The sequence below is a fragment of the Callorhinus ursinus genome, unplaced genomic scaffold (genome assembly GCF_003265705.2).
Source record: "Callorhinus ursinus isolate GAN/ISIS: 27379988/994484 unplaced genomic scaffold, GSC_fseal_2.0 scaffold66, whole genome shotgun sequence".
NCBI classification, from domain to species: domain Eukaryota; kingdom Metazoa; phylum Chordata; class Mammalia; order Carnivora; family Otariidae; genus Callorhinus; species Callorhinus ursinus.
In genome coordinates this window covers 7,345,594-7,364,889 of record NW_027397128.1, presented here as the reverse complement: position 1 = coordinate 7,364,889, position 19,296 = coordinate 7,345,594, and the positions used below count along the sequence as shown (strand labels likewise).

At 39.3% G+C, this 19,296-nt stretch overlaps 1 protein-coding gene across 3 annotated transcripts in view; it reads right to left on the bottom strand.

Annotated features, from left to right (window-relative positions):
* Positions 1-655: 655 nt before the first annotated feature.
* The window catches only part of OGT (O-linked N-acetylglucosamine (GlcNAc) transferase), a 34,049-nt gene continuing 15,408 nt past the window's right edge, over positions 656-19,296 (bottom strand). For all 3 annotated transcript variants that reach the window (XM_025852812.2, XM_025891116.2, XM_073885864.1), the window contains 17 exons: positions 18,124-18,203; positions 17,359-17,554; positions 16,966-17,106; positions 16,269-16,369; positions 15,946-16,099; positions 15,755-15,856; positions 15,148-15,327; positions 14,330-14,488; positions 13,462-13,551; positions 11,703-11,828; positions 11,128-11,298; positions 10,896-11,012; positions 10,632-10,802; positions 8,567-8,719; positions 6,613-6,865; positions 6,230-6,353; positions 656-2,943 (listed from right to left, as the gene is read on the bottom strand). In XM_025852812.2, coding sequence (XP_025708597.1) covers positions 2,769-2,943; positions 6,230-6,353; positions 6,613-6,865; positions 8,567-8,719; positions 10,632-10,802; positions 10,896-11,012; positions 11,128-11,298; positions 11,703-11,828; positions 13,462-13,551; positions 14,330-14,488; positions 15,148-15,327; positions 15,755-15,856; positions 15,946-16,099; positions 16,269-16,369; positions 16,966-17,106; positions 17,359-17,554; positions 18,124-18,203 — 2,493 coding nt within the window. In that variant the 3' untranslated portion in view covers positions 656-2,768. The remainder of the gene's footprint in view (positions 2,944-6,229; positions 6,354-6,612; positions 6,866-8,566; positions 8,720-10,631; positions 10,803-10,895; positions 11,013-11,127; positions 11,299-11,702; positions 11,829-13,461; positions 13,552-14,329; positions 14,489-15,147; positions 15,328-15,754; positions 15,857-15,945; positions 16,100-16,268; positions 16,370-16,965; positions 17,107-17,358; positions 17,555-18,123; positions 18,204-19,296) is intronic.

Sequence of the window (19,296 nt, the reverse complement as noted above, 5' to 3'; positions counted from 1 at the left end):
TTTCTTTCCCCACCACCTTTTAGGAAACAAACACCAATCCACATCAGGGCTTTGAGGGGCACAACCCACAGAGCTTGGGAGGTACATTAGCTGAAATTTTATTTTTTTAATGTAAAGTTCTATGCCCAACATGGGGCTTGAACTCACAGCCCCGAGATCAAGTTGCATGCTCTACCTAGACTGAGCCAGCCAGGCACCCCTGGAATTCTATTGAAAATTTTTTTCCTCAATTTATTATCTCTGAGAAAACAGGCAGCTAAACAGCCTGTTCTGATCCCCACTGCACTGATACCCTCCCTCATACCTGTGGCTGAGTTCAACCACCACACAGAACACGAACAGTTCATACGAAGAGGAAGACCACAGCGGTAGACGAAGCCAGAGCAGTCGCAGTCGTAGGCCAAATAAAAACCATCACGAAGAGGGGTGCTGGCAGTCACAGGCTTCAGCCACCTCTTAATGGATCGGATCCCAACCCCACCCCTCTTCCACACCTGGCTGAGAAAACGGAATAGTTCTTAAGATCACACAGCTCCACCAGGGAAATGTGGTCCTCCAGTTGTTTGGAGCTGTTCGAACAGAAGTTTCATCATCAGGTGACCCTGTTATTCTGTCCAATGCTCAATTTCACAGAACACAAAATACATCAGCCATATTAAGGGCAAATCATTCATTTATTGTTTAAAGATCGCAAGACAACATCTGGATTTCTGTAGCACAATTTAAATGTTTTACTTTTTTGATAAAGCAGAGTATAATAGAAAAAACAATTAGTTTCCAGTAATATCTATATCTCTATTCAGAATTAAATCTTCCACAGACATGTTACCTGGAAACAAAAGCCTATTACAATAAGCAAAGCTTCAACCAGAGCGGCTACTTTTCGTGCCAGGAAAAAAGTTCATCCCTATAGGAGGAATGATGTGCTATGTAAGGTGGCTGTAGGGTCACAGCCTTGAGGGCACTGGAAGTCTATTCTCCTATTCCACAGTAAGTAGTTTGGTGAATTTCAAACATCAGTTTATCTGCAACCATGCTGGCAACCTTTGACTGGTAGTTCAATCAGGTAAAAAATAAATTAAATCCCTAAACTGATGTTTCTTGATTTACATTGTTAAAAGGTACACAGTTCATTTACATGTAATTCTGGCAAGAATTACATCTGAGACTCCTTGCTCAGATTTTGGTTAACAGTAAGAATCTTTCAGAAATTCAAGTTCTTATTAATAATTTGTCAGCTAGGATACATTCAGGCATCAGCTGCAACTACAGAATAGGTGCACTGCCTCAGCGCTTTGGAAAGACATTATAATCTAGAACACTACTAGCAGACGAAAATTATCTGTTACTGGATAGCGTGAGTACAGTACAGCAAACACAAAACATATATTCATATGTTGGCTTGTTCAAGCCTCAAGCCCTCGATCCTTTGCCAAAATTCAATCATTTTATTCCTATGGGTTTTAATACCAAGAACTCAAGCTCCAGGAGGGCTAAAGTCGAATTTGTACTCCAAACCAAGTAGCAAAGCCGTTTGCTACCACTGAGGCTCATCCGTACAGATTTCAAGACCAAGTCCAGAAGACAGTTATTATATAATACCCGAGAAGGTCTGAAAAATAATTACTCATTTACATAGCTGGTCCTTCAGAGCTTTTTACCTCTAACATGTTTTTTGATGAAAGTTTATTTAACGTATTGAAGATAACTGTGACTTACTGATCAAATACGTGAATACTTATACTTACCTGGGATTTCATTTCTGCTGAAAGAAATAGGAAGAACAGGACTCACTTAAAAAAAAAAAAAAAAACTTGAGAAAGGAAGGTAAAAATCTCATCACACACTATCACTTTTGGAAGCAGCATAGAGGGGCAGTCAAAGGTAAAACACTGGTGAAATAGGTCAAAACTAGGCCCAAAAAAATCTATATTATTATCATCAATGACAGTACCACAACTATGCCCTGCATAATTAATAATCACTCCTAAGAATTTTCATTTGGCACCAGATGATGTGTTCAAGAGAAACACTCTGGGATATTTAAAATCAGACTTCGTTTTGTTAGCTGAGTTACAGGAGAAACTTTAAAGTAGGGGAAGGGAAGAGAAGGAAATGGGAAATGGACCAGAAAAAAATTTTGAGTCATCATCTAAACCAACAAAGCACTGATATAGCTCCAAACATTAGGTCAGACACTAAAACGACTGATATAGGCTCAAGTGGTTTATAAAACCTATAAAAAGACTACACCAGCAAAGTCCCCATTAATCTGTAGAGTTCAGAAACTAAAACAAGGAGCAACATTTTAGCTTAAAACCTTATCTCAAGAGAATCATATACACTTCACATGAATAAAAATACCTGAAACCAAACATTTTTAAAAGCTCCAATACCCAAAATATAAAGAAAAAAATTAATTCAGAAGACTCAATCAATCCATGGAATCACAAAACGGCTGGACAATCTTTATCTCCCCTCCACACTAAACATCCCATGGAAGACCAAGGGAGATCAGACCTTCCAGACCTATGCACCACCTGGTTGCTGCAAAATTCTGTGGAGATTCCTTGTGGAACAGCAGTTTCCCATCTCTTGTGTCTCTCCCTATCATGCAGGAAGCAAGTCTGGCTGTGCTATTCTATTGTTTGTCACCCATCTGCAACATGATACCGTACAGATAAGTAAAAAGTACGTTATCTAGTTCCCTTTCCCCAGAAGGTTGAGGCTCAGGTATAAGGGCAATCTCCTGTGCATACAGTCTTTATTTAGGCCGACTCAGTGACTTCAACAGGCTTAATCATGTGATCAGGTTTGTTGCCAGCCGCATAGTGCTCCCACATCTGTAGATAGAGCCGCTCTAGTTCCATTGTGTATTGTTTGGTGTTGAACAGAGGGCTAGATATTCTCTGCTTCCAGACTTTGCCACGAATTTTCTTCAGGCTAGGTAACAAAACAAAAAAGAACCAAGTTTACAAATCAGAGCTGAAAAACTCAGAACTAGCCCCTCACAAATTCCCGGTCACCTCTGCGGTAAAATACATGACTGGACTTCACGGGTTTCTCTTCTGACTGGCCACCCTGACCTCAACGCTGAACAAGGGAAGGGTCACAGCTAACGTAATGCTGACACTTATAATCAAGGTCGCCTCCACGTCCTCTGAAAATATTCAGTTCTTTCCTAAAAATATTCAGTTCTTTCCTAAAGAAGTATATCCACGAGATCCCATGCCTTCTCCATTTCAGCTCACTTCTACCTTTAAAAGAAAGAACTGGGGGCACCACCTGAGTGGCTCAGTTGATTGGGCGACTGCCTTTGGCTCGGGTCATGATCCTGCAGTCCCGCATCGGGCTCCCTGCTCAGCAGGGAGTCTGCTTCTCCCTCTGACCTTCCCCCTTCTCATGCTCTATCTCATTCTCTCTCTCAAATAAGTAAAATCTTAAAAAAAAAAAAAAAAAAGGGAAAAGAAAGAATTGGCAGGCGCCTGGGTGGCTCAGTCGGTTAAGTGTCTGCCTTCAGCTTAGGTCATGATCCGAGGGTCCTGGGATCGAGTCCCGCATCGGGCTCCCTGCTCGGCGGGGAGTCTGCTTCTCCCTTTTCCTCTGCCTCTGGCTTGTGCTCTCTCAAATAAATAAATAAAATCTTAATAAATAAATAAGTAAAAGAATTGGCAATCACATGTGTCTATTCCTATGTACCAATTCCTATGTACCAGTTGGAATGTACACTGCTTATCCTTTTCGTAAGCAATTTAGCAATGTGTGTGTTAAGGAACTTAAATGTTCACAACCCTCTGACTGATCAGTAACACTTTTAAATCTATTCAAAAGGAAAGAGAGATGCAGGCAAACCTGGCCATGCACAGATGTTCACTGAGGCATCATTTACAATAGCTAAGGCACGAACGTAAGATGAAGTATTCAGTTTATGAATATTTTAATGAAATAGGAAAAATACCCCAGGGGATAAGAAATGTACTACGTCTACTGCCATAATTTTCCACTTACACATGAATTACTTATTTAGATATTAACAAAAAGTGTTTCCGATATCACCAAGACCATGGTTCTGTTCAAAATAGGGAAAAGAAGCAATTTAATTCTTCTGGGAACAGAGGGGGAAAAACTTCTCAATTCCTCTTCTGAATATATAATTTGTCATGAGATTCTTCTTCTATGGAGAGAATTACTACTTTAGAGCAAGAAGCTGGAACACTCCTCTGCATTTTTAAAAAGTAATAAAAAAAAGTCCGAAGGTTTGTTGTGACAGAACTAGTAAAATGGCTACACATTATGTGGGCCTCAACCCAACCATGACCAGATTAATGCTACCTTCCAAATAAATGTTACTTCTGTGCTCTATTTTCCCAAGTTCTCTACGTCAACGGGAGAATGGTTGAACTGTGTACATCCATACAATGAAATACTACTCAGCAATAAAAAAAATGAAGTACTGATATATAAGCCAACATCATGGATAAATCTCACATTATACTAAGTGAAAAAAAAACCTTTAGAGTGCATACTGTATGGTTTCATTTGTATAAGGTTCTAGAAAGGCAAAACTAAGTTATGGGGAAAAAAATTTACAACAGTGATAGTTGTCCTGACGGTTGGTGTGGAGGACCAACTGAGAAGGAACATGAAGGAACTTTCTGGAGTGATGATAATGTTTCTATATACTACTACAGGGTTTGGGTTATAAAGGTAGGTCTCAAAACTCAAATTTAAGATTTGTACCTTCCACTGTATATAAATTGTCTCGAAAATAAATATTAAACTCTAGTTAACGATGTCCATTCTGAAGTACTTAGGAGTACGGATGTCTGCAATTTACTGCAAAATGTATCAAATAAGATGGATTGATAGATGGATAAAGGAATAAATAGATGGACAGATATGTCATAAAGCAAGGACACTGAAGTGTTAGTGGTAAAATCTAGGCAGTAGGTACAGGAGTGTTATAAGATTGAAAATTTTTATAACAAAATGTTAGGGGGGAAAGTATCACAGAAAATCAACTAAGCTCCAAAATAATTTTTTAAATACACTAAAATATTTACTGTAGTTATCTCTGGAATGATGGACACAAACCTTAATTTTTTTAATGGCTGAGCTCAAAATTTTCACTCATTCTTCTTAGATGTATATGATGTTCAATGGAGAAAATTTTGAAAATAATAAATGCTGAACATCTTCTGAATGCTTACCAAGAACTTTTGTTAAGTGCTTTACATGGAACACCTTTTTCAATTCTCACATCTCTGCAAGGTAGGTACTATCAATCATCCCCATTTTACAGATGGAAAAAGCAAGGCACATAGAGACTAACTTCCCCGAAGTCACAAAGCTTGTAAGTGGGAGAGGGTGGATTCAAACCCCCAGGCAGTCTGACTTTCTGGAATATGCTACTTCTCAGAAAAACACAAAGAAAAAAATCACCCCTAACACCCAAAGAAAAGCCTCATTTAAGAGATAAACACTACTTCATTGTATGGCTAAAGCATTGCTTATCTAAGCACCACCCCTCTAATTCCCACCCACTTAGGGCACTGAAGTTATGCTGGGTTTTTTTTCCCCCTTATGCTCCAGTGAAGATGTAGTACCCTAACAGGGTCAAAGGTCTGGCTGTTTCCTTTAAGGCTCTTAAAACTTTGAGGAAGGGTTGTTACCAATTTACTCACTGTCTGAAAGGTATGAAAAGGCCAGTACCTCAGTGCTCCCTCATCACTGGTATCATACTAAAAATATTTTATTTTCTAGGCAAATAATGGCTATACCACAATGTTATTTTATATTTACATTTCTACTACAGAGGTTGAAACTTTTTCTTACTAACCATTTGTATTTCTACTTCAGTGAGTTGTCTGTTCATTTATTTCCATGTTTAGTTTCCTTTTAAGGAATTTAAGATGTGAATATTCTTCGGTCTTTATATAGCCAAGCTGTATCTTTGACATAGAAACAAAGATTTTTCTTTCCCTCTTTGCTTGCCTTTTAATTTTCTTGACTCACTTTTATTCAGCCATTTAGTCTTTACACAGTCACACCTATTGGTCATGGCGTTTATGAAAGTTTAGAAAGTTCTCTCACCTAGAGATCATACAACTAAATCACCTATTTCATATTATCCTTACTTATGATTTCATTTTGTAACATCTATATTCTCTCCAATTTTCCTTATCTATCTCCTTTACCATAAAATTTGTTCACAGAAAAGTTTACTTACTATTCTAGGTCAGTTCCCAGTTTCACAGCTATGTCTTCATATTCTTGTCTATTTTTAGCAATAAGCTCAAGACAACCTAAACAAGTGAGCTGGGAAGCTGCAACTCGAGAAGCAAGAGTCTCTCCTGCAATAAAAAAAAGAGAGAACAAACTGGACATCTGAGAATGTAAATAGCACAGTTATTAATGTTATTTATGCTAAGTACCCACACAATGCAGATGAGAAGAATGGAGCAGAGTGCTTAGACTTGAACAAAGCTCATTATCGTATCACCTTGCCCTAAGTGCCGCTTCTAGTACACACAATTTCACCTAAAAAATGTTTCCCCCAAAGGAGGTTTTAAAAAGAACAAGGAAGATTCCAATGATTTATGAGCAACTCACCTGGCATAGTCACCATGGGTGTTCCTGCCCAGAGTACATCCATCCCTGTGGTGTGTCCATTACAGAGGGGAGTGTCCAGGCAGACATCAGCCAGCTGGCCTCTCCTGACATGTTCCTCTTTAGGAGCAACAGGTGAAAATATGATACGGTTCTGGGGAAGGCCCATGTTTTGCGCATACTGTTGAATATTTGGTTCTCCTACTGCTGGAAACCGCAACAGCCACAGCACACTATTGGGAACACGCTTCAGAATCTAAAACCGGGAAAATAAGAGTAATTTTTAATAGCAGCTCTGCCCCTCTCAAGAAAGGCTCCCATAGAGCTCTAATAATTCTACCAGTCTATTCTTGTCACCCAGAGAGCAGCCTTCGAACTTTGTCTTTCCCTCATAGATGACTCAGATCAACTATGAATTATAGGTGCCTGTTCTGCTTAGCGGTCCCCAGAGTTCAAAGAGAAGACTGACGTAAGACACAAAACAAGTTACTAATTGGCAAAATCTGAGGCAGCCGTGTCCTGTGGGAATCGTTAATGACAGTGGTTTTTGTCGATGAGCGAGAAATTTTCCATTTCAATTTTTAAATCCCCCAGCATGACATAACAAATAAGGTTAGCTCACACTCGCCTGACTTCATGTGCCTAATCAAGATCAGGTGTCAGCAGACTTTCTGTAAAGGACCAGAGAACAAATATTTTTGGCTTTGTAGCCACATGGACCCTGTCATAACTGCTCGATTCTGCCCCTGTCACTGGAAAACAGCCATAGACAGTATGTAAACAAGTACGCAGGACTGTGTGTATAAAATTTACAAAAACAGGCAGCATGCCAGATCTGGTCCATAGGCCGTAGTTTTGCCAAGCCCTGGTTTAGATCTACGTCTATTCAATGTTACCACACAAGTTTACCATCCCTTCCCTGAAAGGCATGAGAACAGATGAATTTCAGAATCCCGGATACTTCAGATTTTTAAAAAACAGTACAGTGCATATATATCATATAGCACTCTCAGCAGCAACTCCCTGTAAACACACACCTTAGTACCTCTGCTTTGAGATGTAGAATGGAATATATAAAAGACCAAAAGACAGCCTAACATCAGTTCAGGTAGTTTTGCCGCCAAATCAATTTGCCACAAACTTCTGAAAAAAAGCTTTTGATATTTGGGCTTTTTTGAACACTGGGAAGTAAAGGTTAAGGGACAGTAAGCCTGTACATCTCCTTCCTCTTCCACCCATACTTCTTCAGAAAAAAAAAAAAAAAACCCCAAAAATACAAAAAGAAAAACCCCACCCCAATATCAAAAAGAAAATCAACCAAAAATTATCTCTATTTTAGCCCAATGGAGTAAGAGCCAGTTACAGATAGTCAAGTTTAAAACTTTCAGAGGTCCTGCTTATTATGCAAACTGGTCCGATGAACCGAGAGGTAATGGCATAAACCAATTCCTTCATGATTACAACTCTACGGTATTGCAAAACTGTTACACATTGGGTGGATGTGGACATGATGCTTTTGCTATCAGTTTAGGCCAGGAGTTGGCAAATATAACCTGTAAGCCAAATCTGGCATGTTGCCTATTTCAGTAAATAAAACTTTACTGGAACACACATCTATACTCCTACATTTACATATTGTCTATGGTGTTTGCCTGCTCCAGTAGCAGAGTTAAGCAAATGTGACAGAGTATGGACTGCAAAACCAAAAATATTTACCATCTGGCCCTTGAAGAAAAAGTTTGCTGATCCCTGGTTTTGAATACATAAATTAAAAAGGTTCATAACATGGTATTTCGACACTGGAAGGAGAAATCAAAAATGGCTGAAAAATCTACTACTCTTTTGTAAGAAATGAGCACAACAGCTCCTCAATGGGGGTGGAGGGCAGCCTCAGCAAGACCGTCTACATAATCTCTATCAGTCTCTAGTCATGAATAATGAATCTACCCATACTCACATTTGCCCACATCTGCAAAGTGGAAGGGTCGATTTTGTATAACTGATTAAAATTACAGTACACAATGGCATCTTCTGGTAACCCATACTGAGAACGTGTGGTTACAATAATGGTACGAGGAACCTCCTCTCCAGTGGCAGCTTTATTGTTGATCTGGAACACGAAAAACAATATGGTGCTTATATTTAAAGTCAGCAGCGTCTGACATTTTTTAACTAATAAAGAATCCTTCGGGTGCCTGGGTGGCTCAGTCGGTTGGGTGTCTGACTCCTGGTTTCAACTCAGGTTGTCATCTAGGGGTTGTGGGATCAAGTCCTGTGTCAGGCTCCACGGCTAGTGGTGAGTCTGCTTGAGGATTTTCTCTCTCTCCCTCCCTCTCCCTCTGCCCCTCCCCCCACTTATTCACACACACACGCGCGCGCGCTCTCTTTCTCTCAAATAACTAAATCTTAAAAAAAAAAAATCCTTAAGATGCCAAATAGTATAGCCATTAAAACTCATGTCATTTGAACTATGAGAAAATATTCATGACATAAGTTAAAAAACGGAAAAATGTTACAGCATTACCTTAATGGGGGGGGGAGACTCCACCTTGAAATTTACCACTCAAGCCAAAAAGTTCTTTTTAAAACCCTATTAATCCAATATCAAGCTTTGGCTCATTTTTTAATGAATGAAATGGCCTTTTCTAAATCCCACCCCACCCTTGAAGGCTAAACTTAAATTCTTCCTCCACCAAATGATCTCTACTGCATCTCCTCTCACATTGATCACCACTATTTTTAAGTATCTACATACACAATTAATTATAGTCTTACCTTGCAATTCCCATACACCTAGGTACTGCCTTAAATTGTCACATAACCATTCCAGGTATGTACAGACATTTCATACGTTTGGGCATTGTGTTCTACACTCAAAATTCTTTGTCCCTGTGTATTTCAAGAAATATATATATATATATACACACACACACACACACACACACACACACACACACACAGTTTTTTTTCTTAAGTCAAACATGTCTGTCCTATTTCAAATGACAGTTAATCAGAGATTAAGAAAAAACACACCACCTGTCTTTTTAGCCCAATACACATTGTAAGTGATTACTATTAATTCCTTTACCTTAACAGGAGCTGGCTGAGAGAAAAAGAGTTCATTTTGAGCACCCTTGGTATAAACTTATACAACTAAAACTGTTAACTCCTAAGAGAGAGATCCTTACCTTGTAATCTCAACAGAACTACATATTCACTTACTTCAATATGCAATATATATTTATTGAACACATACTACATTACTGTGGTTAAGACATGGACCCTAAAGTAATTCAATTCAGCAGAGAATACACAAACACAGGGAATTATAATATGCTGTGCTGGATGTAAAATACATCCCAGATATTATAGAAGCAGAAAAGACAGGCACCAATAGAACAGGAAAGGCGAGATTAGTGATAAGGACAGGAATGGATTCCTCGAGGAGCTGTCTGAACTGGAAAGTCTTAAAAGGGAGTAAGATTTAACTAGGGAAAGAATGAGTTATAGAAGTAAGAAACTGTATGAAGTCTACAGATAATTCACAGTTGATAAAAGGAAAGCCACAGACAAGGAATAAGAACATATTGTTAGGGGCGCCTCCGTGGCTCAGTCGTTAAGCGTCTGCCTTCGGCTCAGGTCATGATCCCAGAGTCCCGGGATCGAGCCCTGCAGCAGGGAGCCCGCTTCTCCCTCTCCCACTCCCCCTGCTTGTGTTCCCTCTCTCACTGTCTCTCTCTCTGTCAAATAAATAAATTATTTAAAAAAACAAACAAACAAACATACTGTTGACCCAGTAGACCCTCATTAAGTGACCTACTGGCTGAATCCAAGAGACTTTTAAAATAAGACAAATCTATGTAAGATGCCAATTTCCACCGAACTCATTTCCTCAACTATAAAACAGGGATAATGATGCTTACACCTCCTGGAGTTATTATGGAGCACACCACCAGTCCCAGGGTATCCCAGCTAAATGAATACTTGGTGGTATGTATTATGCTCTATTATTCTCTTCTCACCTGGGTAGTTGCTAGTCCATTGCTAATACTGAATCCATTAATTGTTATCTGAATTTGCCCTCTGTTAATCATCTCGATAACTGCTTCTGCAATAGTATTCATAGGAATAACAGGCATATTAAGAGCTGTATTACTGCTGTCCCCATTGTCTCCTCCATCAGGACACTTCATCTTTAAGAAAAAAAATGACAAAATGTATCATTAGGGAAAAGATCCCAAATGCAGATAACTTTATTTCAATGACAATATTGATCAGGTTCTGACCTTGACAATTTTCACATCTGGCAGACTATCAAGAAATGCTTTGAGGTCGATGCCATTAAGAACAATCCGATTGTCATAGATGTGACCATTGGACTTAAAATCAATGACTGCTTTTTTCTAATCAAAAAAAAAAAGTTTGAGACAAATCTTTTAGGATGCATAGGGACAATAGCAAGGAAATAAATGACTACAGTTCTTCGCCATGTCCACATAGCACTGTTTTTCTACCTACCTTCAAGTGAGGGAACATATTAGCATGATCACCAATAAAGAAAGTATGGGGCATATAAGCCAGTTTCTCGGAATACTGCTCAGCAACTTCAGCTGGTGAAGTTTCCTGATCTGTGATGATATAATCCATGAAAAGCGCACCACTAGTCCCAGGATATCCCAGCCACATCGCCTAAAAGGAAAAAAAAAAAAAAATCAGGCCAAAACCTAAAAATTTTCATCCGAAGAGTTCAAAAGTAATTGAACAAACAAACTAGGAGGGTTGACTTCTTTAGCCAAGAGGAATGACGTAGTATTTCAGACTAACCTTTTTAAGTGTTTAACATTTTTCTAATTTACAAGACCAAACAACTGTTTGCACTCAACTATGAATTGCATGTCTCTATACACATGTACCTCTGGGCATTGTGTTTTACACTCAAAATTCTCTGTCCCTGTACTTCAAGAACTATACTTTAAAAAAAGTCAAGCATGTCTGCCCTCTTGTTTCAAATGCCAGGTAACCAGAGGGGGGTGGGGAATCACTGTCTTTTTAGCTCAGTAAACACTGTGAGCAATTACTATTAATTCCTTTACCTGAATAGGAGCAGGCCTGAGAGCAAAGAGTTCATTCCGAGCACCCTTGGTATAACCATTCATATTTACAAGGATGTGTATACCATCCTGATGGATGCGATCAGCTGCTTTTCCATTGCATGGAATCTATGGAATACAAAAAAAATATAAGAACTATGTATAATCTCAAACTAATTCAATTAGTTTTAATGGCATCAAATAGAATTCAGTCACAGGTGCATAACATAAGAACACAAATTACATTAATGCAGCATAAAAATATGGTTAAGTGCCATTAAAATGGGCCCAAAACATTACAGAAACAGAATACACAGGAAGGAGAGTTTACTTCTAGATTAGAACGTATGAATAACAAGGCTTCAGGGGCACCTGGGTGGCTCAGTCATCGAGCGTCTGCCTTCGGCTCAGGTCATGATCCCAGGGTCCTGGGATCGAGCCCCACATCGGGCTCCCTGCTCAGCTGGAAGCCTGCTCCCCCCCCCTGCTTGTGTTCCCTCTCTTACTGTGTCTCTGTCAAATAAATAAAATCTTTAAAAAACAAACAAACAAACAAGGCTTCACAGAGGAGTTGGCATTTGAAATGGGCCTTCAAAGATGGAGAAGAGCTTGAGGCAGTTGGACAGAACAGAATCTCGATAGAGAACAGTACGAATAAAGAACCAGAGTAAAGTGCATGGTAGATTTTAAAAACGGTGAATAGATCACTTCTATTTGTTACAAGGTATGTATGAGGGCAAATGGTGGCTGAAAAGTACTGGCAAACAAGACTGTGCTCAGACTTAGACTGTGAAGGCGGGGGCACCTGGGTGGCTCAGTCAGTTAAGCGTCTGACTCGATTTCGGCTCAGGTCACGATCTCAGGGTCATGAGAGCGAGCCCTCTGTCGGGCTCCACACTCAGGGCAGAGTCTGCTTAAGATTCTCTCCCTCTGCCTCTCCCCACCCCCGACACACACACACACTCAAGCCCTCTCTCTCTAAAATAAATATTAAAAATAAAAAAGACTGTGAAGGCCATGCTGAAGAGTTTAGACTCCAGTCAATAAGCAGTGGGTCCCTGAATGTCTCAGAAGTGGAGGGCAGTATGCTTCCTGGTCACAAAGAGTCCAAACCCTATATCAAAAATGGTTAACTATACTCCCAAAGCAACAGCTACATTGCCAAAGATGTTGGTACACACTATTTATTAAATGACAAGGATCTCACAACCCTTCTGCTGGAACGTCAATGATTCATATATCAATTACTAGATACACCACATACATTGCATATCCCTTTTAGTCACCAAAGTGGCCCACAGAATCCATAAAGAAAAACCTCTAGACTCAGCAAATTAATTCCTCTGCAGGTTTCAATCTTAATTTATCATAAAGTTTATGCTCCTAGAAATAGCAACAGAGCAAGTGCAGAAATAAAGATAACCAAAGGCAAAGCCCACAAACACAGATGAACCATGATGAAGAACCCTAGGTTCCTCTATTTTCTTTAAATAACCTATTTATTCCTCTTCCAAGCCAGCACTTCCTAGAAGAGTTTTATGTCCAAGCACAAACAGACCCCATTTCAATTTCATCTGCAACGTCAGCACAATCCACACTGACTATAAATGTAAATGATCAGGGAAATAAGATCAAAGTAATTGCCCATATGCAATGGCTGATGTTAAATACCTGTCATGAAAAATACAAGCTACACACCCCCAATGGTTTCATTCACTATTTGTTCAAAATTAGAAGCTTGAAGTATAAGAGTTTCACCTACCTGAGAGAGATCGATAAAATGATTGGCTTCTGCCATCACTTTCACTCTGAAGTTTGTGCCATCATCTGGGCTCAGGGCATAACAGAATACCTGAAAGGCAGCAGATGATATATTTAAAAACCTTGGCTCAACAAGATATGGAAGCAACCTCCTATGTGTCCATCAAGAGATGAACGGATAACAAATACACAGAGGGTGTGTGTGTACACACACATGCAGACACACAGTGGAACCATAAAAAAGAATGAAATCTTGCCATTCACAACAACATGGATGGACCTAGAGAATATTATGCTAAGTGAAATAAGTCAGACAGAAAAAGACAAATACCATATGATTTCATTTATATACGGAATTATAAAAGAAAACAAACGAACAAACAAAAAATACACAGAAACAGACTCCTAAGTACAGAGAACAAACTGGTGGTTGCCAGAAAGAAGGGAGGGGGTGAGGAGAATGGGTAAAACAGGTGAAGGGGATTAAGATGTATAAACTTCCAGTTATAAAATGAGTCACAGGGATGAAAAGTACAGCATAGGGAATATAGTCAAAAATATTAAATAACTTCGTATGGTAACAGACAGTAACTACACTTACTGTGGTGAGCATTTCATAATGAACAGAATTGTGAAATCACTATGTTGTACACCTGAAACTAATGTAGTAATATCATATGTCACCTGTATTTCAATTAAAAAATTAAAATTAAATGTAAAACTAAGTAAAAACCTTGGCTCAGACCTTTCAAAAAGACACTGGGCTTAACACCTATGGTGATGAGAAAGTCAGAAATGTTTGGTGTTTTGTTTTTTTGTTTTTTTTTTAATAAAACAGACAAGTGTCTCTAGGGAAATACTAGTCTTACCTCAAATTTATCAGGATTGTGCATGCCTGGAATAGACTGCATAAGGTGAGAAGTAGGATGATTCCCAAAGTCAGAACTCACATATCCTACACGCAGTCGCCCATCACTAAGCTTCAAGTCTTTTGGATGTTCATATGGTGGTTTATGAAGGACATTAATCTACCAATGGAAGCCAATGCTTGTTAGTACAGGTGAATCTATACATAAATCTTCATCTAGGAAAATTAATTAAAAACAAAACAAGCCTGTACTTCCCATCTGTTGGGAATGGTTTGCCCAGAATACATTTAAGTCATACAGCCAATTCAAAGCAATCTTAGCAGTTAATATGCTTCATACTCTGACCTATTCCTGAGGCCTAAGAAGTAGCCTGAGCAAATCTGAAACTTGGAGAAAGCCCCAGGCAGTGGGGACAGAGCACGACAAACCTTGCATTTTAGACAATTCTGTAGGGAAGCGTTTTTAAAACACAGAATTACATCTAGCACTCCAATCCTTTCTATTCTGCTGAGCAAATTCCCACCTCTGATCAAGTAGTGCTCTAATTCTGAGTATAAAATACCAAACTCTTTTATTAAACACTATGGTTTTCAAACACCACCCATCTCTTGTTCGGATTCCAACTTAGGGGAGGAAGGGGTCATGATCAAGACAGACACAATGGAAAGAGCTTCTGAGATGGCTGACAAAGTCTCATTTCTCAACGTGGGTGCTGTTCACCTTATGGTAACTCATTAAACCACATACATATGAACTGCATCATTTTCTGTATCTGTATTTTACTCTGACATAAAGAGATTAAAACAAAACAACCGCACCTTATCCAAGCAGAGGTTCCCATGCCTCTCAGCAATAGCCTTCCTGAAGCCATGAGAAAGAGGATATAGCATACTATGATGAGGATGCACAGAAGGCAACCTATTCTTCTCTAACTGGTCAGCCACAATACTGACCAACTTCTTCATTCGCTCATCATAGTCTGTCCAATCACAGACAATCTAGAGGAGGCAAAAAGAAGTTATTACCCAGGGGCGCCTGGGTGGCTCAGGCGACTGGGCATCTGCCTTCGGCTTGAATCGTGATCCCAGGGTCCTGGGACTGAGCCCCATGTCGGGCTCCCTGCTCGGTGGGGAGCCTGCTTCTCCTTCTCCCTCTGCCACCCCCACCCTCCCTGCCCCCCCCGGCTTATGCTCTCTGGCTCTCTCTGTCAAATAAATAAATAAAGTCTTGGGGAAAAAAGAAAAAAAGTTATTACCCAGAAAACCCTATTCCAAGATTTAACATTCTGTGTGTCTCTGGCCTAATGTAACGTCAGATAACCCTTTAAAAAAACACGTCTCCAGCCAGGCCTGGATTAATGTGGCACGTAACAATTAAAAAGTGATTGCAACACCGAAAGCCAATTACTGGCCTGTTACTCTTTACCTGCAGGCAATGAGCCAAGTTACAATAAGCATCAGGAAAGTCAGGCTTCAGTTTCAGAGCAGTGCGGTAGGAAGCTATTGCTTCTGGAATGTTCCCTGAATCCTGGAAATAAAGCAAGCGGGATGGTTAAAAGTTGTCCCATAATTAAACATTAGGTGCTTAGACGCACATATTATAATAAACAGGAGTACCTTATGAATGGAAGCCAAATTGCTGTGGGCATCTGCAAATGCAGGGTTAATCTGAATGGCACGAGTGTAACACTGCAAGGCTCCCTGAACATCCTGCATCTCCTTTAGAGTGTTTCCCATGTTTGAGTAGGCATCAGCAAAGGTAGGACTAATTCTAAAAGAGAAAACAAAGATTTTCTTCAACTAGTACAAAAACCTTTAACTCCCTGTAATGTTAGTCTGTGGTTATTAAAAGTCATCTTAACACAAGCCAAACGTGCCACAGGCCAAACATTTAAAAACGTAAAGGAAAAAAAAAAAATTATAGACAGTGAGGATCTTACCGAATAGCCTCCTTATAATGCATCAGAGCTTCCTGAAGTTTTCCCTGCTGCTGCAGTACACTTGCTAAATTTGAATGAGCAGCAGCAAACTCTGGGAAGACCTACAGAGTCAAGATGACATCCGAGGTTTAAAAAAAAATTTCTAAACCAGCAGTAGTAACTTACCATGGTAAGAACTTTGCTCAAGTATCTTTATATCCCTACATTTCTGTCTACATTCTCCAAGTCTCCTCATTCTTCCAAGTCAAGTGGCTCACATTCTACCTCTTCCTTTATTTTATTACCCTCCTTGTTTCAAAAGGTGAGGAGGTAAGACCTCTCCTCATCCTAGCTTATGCCAATTACTCCAGCATCTCTCTCTTCTGAAATCTGTCTCTTAAACTCCTACCACACCCACCAACCACCATTACAGCCATCAGGCACTAAAATTATATACTTACTGGTAACCTCTCATGAACTGTAACTCACTGTTCAACTTTTCCGTGCAGATCTTATCTACCCATAAAATAATGAACTCAATGTAGACTTTCTTGAATGTCACATACGACTTCGCTCATACCTTAGATACTCAATTACTGGTTCAAAGAATGATTCAACCACTGTTTTTACAAAAGAGGTGGATGACATGGCAAACTTTAACTGCCTTTCCTCTATTATCACACAGAAAAAATATCCAGCCACACCACCCTGAACATACTTCCAATGCTTTACGATATAAGCGAACGGCCTCTTCAATGTTTCCCTGTTCTCGTTTGATATTGGCTAGGTTATTCAGAGAGTCTGCATGGGTGGGACACAGCCGGAGAGCTGTGTTATAACAATCTTCTGCTTCGGCAACCTAGAAAACAAAACAAATTATTCCACACTTATATGGAGGAATCACAGAGTCACCACAGATGCTATTCTAACAACTGCTTAGTTAAGCCTAATGGCTGGTAATGTTCTAGAAAACGGGTATCTTTGCTCTTCTCTCAACCAAAACTCAAAAGTAAAACAATTTACCACTTTGATACTTAATAACAATAGGTACAAAAACAACTTTTTTAATCCTACCAGGTAACAAAGAAATAGACTGAATAAATGTCCTTACACTGCCCTTCTCTTTGAGTGCATTGGCTAGGTTGCAGTAGGCATCAGGGAAATGTGGTTGCAGTTCAATAGCTCGCCTGTAGGTGTCTATTGCCAGATCTATCAGGCCTTGCTCATAGTATACACAAGCCAGGTTGCCGTGCACCACTGCATGATTTGGACTCAAGCTTAGGGCACGAAGGTAAGCTGCCACAGCTCTGTAAATAAAAAACACACATACACACACACACAATGCAACTAACTTTTAATGGATGCTTTGTTACAATTAATTCAAGCTATACTATGCCAAAGTATATCAATTAAATAATTAATTCGTGCTATGCTATACTTAACCTCACATCAAAATTCCACCTTAATAAAATTATGTACTTTTACACTGAAAAATTTTCTATTTCCACATAAGAAAATCAGCTCTCCCCTAAGGAAAAAAAAAAAGGTCAAAAGTCAGGATTTACTCAAGCTTTCTGAATCAGATCAAAGGAATAATTTAGTCTAGAAGATAACCATTTCAACAGCTTTACAATAAAAGAAATTTCAATTAAATTCCCACTGAGAAGGATAATGGCTTGGAGGAAAGTCAACAATGAAGTCAGGCAACAAGGCCTCTAAATAAAAGGTAGCACACAGCAGACATGATAAGGGAAAAGCAACATATTAGAAAAGGAAAATGTATTTCAATAGGCCACTGTCATAATTTTAGTCCAAAGTCTCAAGTGCCAATACAACAAACACTCAAGAAAATGTATCAAACAGAGCATTCTCTCACCTGTCAAATATCCGTGCCTCTTTCAAGACATTTCCTAAGTTGATATAAGCATCCAGAAAATTGGGGTCAAGGGTGACAGCCTAAAAATTACAAGACAGCTACTTAGAGCCAAGTTAGGATTTCAGATTAATTTGCCAAATACAATTTTTTATTCTGAGATAATTTTAGGCCTCCAATTTTACATATTCTAGTATAGTTAAATCTTCTTTCATTAAAAAAAAAAAAAAAAAAAACAGATAGGGGTGCCTGGCTGGCTCAGTCGGAGAAGCATGCAACTCTTGATCAGGGGGTTGTGTTGAGCTCCATACTGGGTGTAAAGATTACTAAACAAATAAACTTTAATAACCCCTGTTATTTTAGTACCCACTCATTATTCACAAACCTCAATGTTATCAAAATAACTTGTGTTATGTGAGAGCAAAATGTGTCCTGAAGGGAAAAATTTTAAACTAGGTCGGCTCCAATTTTACTGAGCTAAAAACTTCTAATGGTTGGCCCTATTTTATTCAAGATTAATAAGCCTAACTCTTCTAGGGATGCCAGGCTGGCTTAGTCTGTGGAACACATATCTCTTGATCTCAGCACTGTGGGTATGAGCCCCGGTGTTGGGTGTAGAGATTATTTAAAAATAAAATCTTAAAGGGGCACCCGGGTGGCTTAGTCAGTTAAGTGTCCAACTCTTGATTTTGGCTCAGGTCATGATCTCAGGGTTGTGAGATCGAGCCCTGCGTCGGGCTCTGCACTGGGCTTGGAGCCTAAGATTCTCTCCCTCTCCCACCTGCCCCTCCCCACCTCAAAAAAAATTAAATAAAATCTTAAAAAAAAAAAACCTAACTCTTCTAAAACATAATGGCAAGAAGCAGCAGCAAGCTCTAACTGAAAAAGGAAATATATATCTCATTAATAGGAACTACATACTCAGTAAGACCTTAGTAAGATATGTAATTAGAGCTGTACACTCAGTAAGATACTTAAGGAGATAGATACTAACCATTAAATGGTTTCATCCAAATAAATCTGAAGTTGTCTTAAAATATGGCCAGATGTACCCAGAGCAGGGATTCTCAACCCTGGCCATAACATTAAGAATTCACCTCCTAAAGGGTGCCTGGGCTCTCTCATGTACCAGTTAAATTAGACCCTCTGAAGATGGGACCAGGAATTCCTATCTTT